The sequence below is a fragment of the Alligator sinensis genome, unplaced genomic scaffold, assembly GCF_000455745.1.
Source record: "Alligator sinensis unplaced genomic scaffold, ASM45574v1 scaffold600_1, whole genome shotgun sequence".
Taxonomy (NCBI): domain Eukaryota; kingdom Metazoa; phylum Chordata; order Crocodylia; family Alligatoridae; genus Alligator; species Alligator sinensis.
Genome location: NW_005841859.1, coordinates 4,526,564 through 4,532,287, shown reverse-complemented (window position 1 = coordinate 4,532,287; position 5,724 = coordinate 4,526,564). Strand labels below are relative to the sequence as shown.

General features: G+C 44.3%; 1 protein-coding gene across 5 annotated transcripts in view; it reads left to right on the top strand.

Annotated features, from left to right (window-relative positions):
* The window catches only part of MLC1 (megalencephalic leukoencephalopathy with subcortical cysts 1), a 45,371-nt gene that overhangs the window by 17,539 nt on the left and 22,108 nt on the right, over nt 1–5,724 (top strand). For all 5 annotated transcript variants that reach the window (XM_006016505.3, XM_006016504.1, XM_025215391.1 and 2 more), the window contains exon 5: nt 5,504–5,557. In XM_006016505.3, the coding sequence (XP_006016567.1) occupies nt 5,504–5,557 (54 nt within the window). The remainder of the gene's footprint in view (nt 1–5,503; nt 5,558–5,724) is intronic.

Below are 5,724 nucleotides of genomic sequence, written 5' to 3'. Positions count from 1 at the left end.
CCTATATTTGTAGCTGATGGCTGGGCACTATTATGGTAGGTGGGTTTCTAATCTATCTTGTCTGATGATCTATTTTAGGTTTTATTTAAATGTAGATTATAATGATATCTAAACAATAAATAAGATAAAAGGTATTGAAATGGTATTACTTTATTAGCAAAATTTGTAGCATCATGCAAACAACTATTGAAAAATGAAGGCATAATATAATTTTTAATTGTTAGCATTCATTTAGTAACTTATGTCTTTTTAGTTTATTATATAACCATAATCCACACGTTAGCTCTCTGTGGATCAGATAAAATTAATCCTAATTCCTTTGTTCATTGAAATACTCTGTTTTATCATCATTATTTTGGCAATCTGAATGAGAAGCTTGTTTTAATTTAGGTCTGGACTGATATTTTAGTATGAATAAGGGATGGTGTATAGACATACTAAGTTGTTTCTCAGGGAATGGAGGTTGTAACTCAAAAACTGCAATTAGAGGCCTTGGACAGACAGACATTTGAGCACTTCAAATTCAGAGTGCTTCAGACCATGGACAGACATGTGCCCTCACTCTGCACCTTCCTGTGGCTGCACTCCCTACCTCCTTTATGAGTGTGGGGAGATGGTAGGGCAGACAGCCAACGAGTGTTGTCCTGTGTGCGTGGTCTCTGGTCTCCCAGTTCCAGAGGTAGAGAGGCATGCATAGAATTGTTTTCTCCAGCTGTCAGGCTCTGGAGATTCCTGAGGACAGCTGAGTGCCACCCTGCTGGACCGAGGAGACCAGATGCCCATGCCTCCATACTGGAACCAGGAGATTGGAAGCAGAGGCAGGCAGTGATTTCTGTTCTCCAGCCCTGGGACAGCTGAGTGTTCAAGAGATTGCCCATGGTTGTCAACCCTGCTCTCTCCAACCTCTACTGGGGTTGTGGGGAGAGCACGGAACTGTGGGATGCTGGAGTACTGAGAATGTACAGGTGTAACTGAAAGTGCTTCACAGTGAAGGGCTTCCACAGAGTTGCCCTTTCATCCAGGGTTATTTTTGGAGCACTTTGGCCAGCTTTGGAATGCTTCACATGACATGAGTGTCTGTTTACTCACCTTTTGAAATGACACATAAAGATGTTCTAAAACCACTGGTTCCTTCTTCTCTTGCATGGGTCAAGGAAAGAAAGTATACACTCTTTTTAAACATGTTATATAGGTAATAACTGTTTATTAACACCGGGTAACTATAGGCTGGTTAGCCTCACCTCTATCCTTGGGAAAACCTTTGAAAAAATTATTAAGGATCACATTTGTGGGAGTCCAGTAGGAAAAATAATGCTGAAGGGCAACCAGCATGGCTTCATAGCAGGTAGATCCTGCCTGACTAAACTGGTTTCTTTTTACGACTAGGTCACATTTTAAGGTGCAGGTTTTATGGTAGATGTCATCTACTTGGATTTTAAAAAGGCCTTTGATACAGTGTCACATCGCATTTTTACAAATAAATTAAGTGGTTGTGATGAAGATTAATACACGGTCAGGTGGGTGGAGAATTAGCTTATGGGATGCACCCAGAGGGTGGTGGTAGATGGGTTATTTTCAACCTGGAAAAATGTGGGCTGTAGAGTTCCCCAAGGTTTGGTCCTTGGACCAGTGGTGTTCAGTATCTTCATCAGTGACTTGGATTAGGGCGTGGAAAGCACTCTGTCCAAATTTGTGGACGACACCAAATTATGGGGCAGAGTGAGGGCAGGGAGCGGATTCGGGTGCATTTGGACAGATTGGGAAAGTGGGCAGAACAGTGTGCGGGCCGCCTCCTGATCCTGTCCATGCGGCCACGTGCGGGCTAGGAGCGGTATGCGAACCCGTCTTTGTGCACGCAGGCTGTGGCCAGCAGCCCAGGCACGCGGGGTCGAAGAAAACCGGTGGCGAGCTAGAATTAGTTACAGACGCGTAATGGTTGATTAAAAGATTGTTTACTTGCACCAAAGATGGTCGTGGTGTAGGCTGGACAGTTTCCCAGGCTCAGCTCTGCTTAAGTCCTCGCTAGAGGACTCCGACAATTGACCCCGGAGTTGTTGAAGCTCCGCGGGTTCGGCTCGGTAATTGGCCCCATAGTGGTTGAAGCTCTGCGGGTTTGGTAGTTTCAAAGGAAAGGGATATGTCTAGGATCGTGCTCGGTGACGGGGAGAGGCTAGAGGCCGTTTGGCCCCCGGAGTGGTTGATGCTCCGTGGGTTCGGTAAATAGGTCCCCTGGAGTTGTTAAGACTCTGTGGGTTCGGTAAGTCGGCCCTCTATTGCCCTCTTAAGGAGAAGAAAAAGCTGTGTTCGAAGGGATTAGCAGCGCTTAGAAATCTTCACGCTTTTTCTATACAGCTAGCAAGCCAATCGCTAGCCGCCACGTGTGCATAATTTAGGATCGGCCAATAATGTGGCGCGAATCTAAATACAAATGGCGGGAACTCCTTTGCACCGTGCATCACTATGATGCAAAAGAAATGCACCATGCAAAGAAGGCTACAAACTGGCGGGAAATACTGTTCTGCACACGGGTTCTCCTATTGCAGCAGAAAACTCTACCATGCAAAGGAGCTGCAATTTGGCGGGGACATAATTTAGCGGTGCCGAAGCACACAAAAACAAAAAATCACAACTTTGGGTTGTGACAAACAGAACAGGATGCAGTTTAACAACGATAAGTGCAAAGTACTGCACCTAGGGAGAAAGAATCACCAACACACCTACGGACTGGAAGGTGACTTTCTAAGCAGCAGAAAGGGATTTCAAGAGTCATAGTCAACTCCAAAATGAACATGAGTCATCAATGTAATGAAGTGATAAGTAAAGCTAACGGCACTCTTTCTTGCATTAGAAGGTGCATCACTGTGAGCAGGATGGGTGATCCTAGCTTTGTCTCCCTTCTGTACTCCCCTGCCATGACTTGGATTGAAAGAAAATGGAGGAGATCAGTGATCTTTCAAATACTAGGGATCAGTAAACACCACCCAGGTGGTACGTGCTGATGGTGTTTGTTTATTTTTCAAAATAAAGTAGTACAGTAACTGTAGCCTTGCTAATTACTTCATTAGTGAGGCACACCCATGCTGTCGAGCAGGTGACCTAGCTACAATGTAGCGCTCAGTGTTCTAAGCGCTATTTATCTTGTTAGTGAGGCGCGCTCCCCATGTCTCTCGTGTCTGTCTCGTACCGGGATCGGTCCCGGCTGCTTCCCTGCTTCCCACGTTGCTGCTCCCAGTGGCGTTGCCACTCTAGGATTGGGATCTGAGCCGGCTGGGATTCTCCTGCCTGCCCATCATCCTGGGGTGTCTCTTTCACTCAGGGATCCCCTGCCGCCTGGCTCTGCCGAGCTTCGGCTCCCACCACACTCACTGGAGCTGCAGGAATCACATGGTGCATAGTTTGCCCTGAGAACGGACTCTCCTTGTCTTGGGTCCTGCAGTCTCGGCATCTCTTCCCAGTTGCCAGGCGGGTTTCTTGTCCTCTTCACCATCTGGGGCTCTGAACACCCATTGCTGTCTTCTCATGCCCAAAGGCAAAAAGTATATGCCCCGCCACCAGATTTATACCTGTCATAGCAGGCTAATCATCCGGCTCTGCCCTGGATGTGCAATTCCCTCCATCTGGCAGGGTGCATCGTCGGGTCAGTCATGCCCAATCCTGTTTTAGTAACAGGGCTCCTGCCTGAGCCCCTGTTACAATCATGAACAGGTTTAAGGAGGTGATACTTCCCCTCTGTGTGGCATTGGTAAGACCGTAGCTGGAGTACTGCGTCCAGTTCTGGCCATTGCACTTCAAGAAGGATGTGGATAACCTTGAGAGGGTCTAGAGGAGGGCTACTCATATGATTAAGGGCCTGCAGGTAAAATCCTATGAGGAGTGATTGAGGGATCTGAATCTCTTCAGCCTCCGCAAAAGGCTGAGAGAGGATCTTGTAGCCATCTACAAATTCATTGGGGGGGGCAGCAAGGAATAAGGAATACGCTGTTTACCAGGGTACCCCTTGGGGTTACTGGGAACAATGGCCATAAACTGACAGCAGATTTAGATTAGATATTAAGAAAAATTTCTTTACAGTGAGGGTTACCAAAATCTGGAATGGGCTTCCAAGGGAGGTGGTGCTCTCCCCTACCTTGGCGGTCTCTTAGAGGAGACTAAACAAGCACCTAGCTGGGGTCGTCTGACCCCAGCGCTCTTTCCTGCCCAGGGCAGGGGTCAGACTTAACGATCTACTGAGGTTCCTTCTGGCCCTACAAATCTATGAAATCTATGTTATCAATTATGGGAATAATCCTGCTGCCATTGAAATCAGTGGTAAAACTCCCCTTAACTCATTGGAAGCTGGATTAGGCTTCTGTTAACATCTTGGGAGGGTGTTGCTTTTATTTAATCATTTTTCTTCTTTTGGAAAATGTTTGCGTTTTTAATATTAAAAATAGTATCTCCTCAACTCCTAATTTACTCTTGTGTATACCAGATGTAAATACTACCCACTTGTTATCATGGTTCTTATTTTTAAACTGTCAGAAGTGGTACTCGTCTACTTGAAGACTAAAATCCTGTCACCATTGAAGTCAATGGCAAAACTCTCAGTGGGACTGGGATTCACTCAGAGTGTCCTGAGGTTACAGAAGAAAATGAGGGAAGCATAACATGATATGGGATTTGTTTAGAATAAAAACTATTTTCTATAACTTTAAGTTAATAGGTTTTTATTTTTTCTTATAAATATGTTCCAATACTAGATTAACATAATTGTTACTGATGTATGTGATGTACTTGATAATGGCAGAGAATTTTAAGATAGAATGGTTGCTTCCGGAAAGTATTTTCTTTTGCAGAAAGTATTTTTTATAGTACAGTTTGCTACAGATGATAATCTGGCCCCTTGTATGGGAACACAATTTCTAGTGCAGTCAAAGGAGATCACAGACACAGTTTTGAAGACATAATTTGATCCCACAAATTTGTTTTACAAAGTCCTTCAAAACTGGACCATTGTCAAGGCTGGTCAATGTTTAGTCTTAACCACTATGCCATTGTCCCTTTAAAAAGAATGCCAAGGGCCTGGGGGTTTTTTTTGCCTGCTTTAGGATCTCAAGCCTGCTGGAGTTAATTTACTCCAACAAAGGCATGAAATGCCTCATGAAAGGCTGTTGGGCGTAGCTGACTCATCACATTGTGTTGTAATAGCTAGGCACATATTAATACCCTGAAAGGCTACTTTAAACCTCCCTAGAATACTCAAATACAACTGATGATGGGAGAGCTAAAGAAAAAGGTGACAGCTTTTTCTCAGAACTTCTAAAATTGTTTCTGTTTGCTTGACTCTTAATATTATAACAATATATTTTTATTTTTCCATTTTTGGCACACTCCCTAGTGCATCATGGATTATGATAAACAGTCACAATGTATATCACAATAAGTAACACAGCATAATTAGAAAACATAAAATTGTGCTTTGTTTTTAGAATAGTTTATTAATCCTTTTGGGTATTTTTTCTAGTGTATTCCTTCAGCAGTTGCGAGTTTTGCTATAGCAAGAAACAAAGTTCACGTGGTAAGTGCTTTAAACTTTTATTGATTGTTACCCAGAGGCATAACTAGCAGGGTTTTCATCCTGGGCAAACCCTACTGGAAAGTGGGAGGATGTCAGGGGTGGCCTAGGTGCTACTGGGCACCAGAAGGGAAAGGAGGTGCCAAGAGCTGGGAATGGGGAGGTGGAGA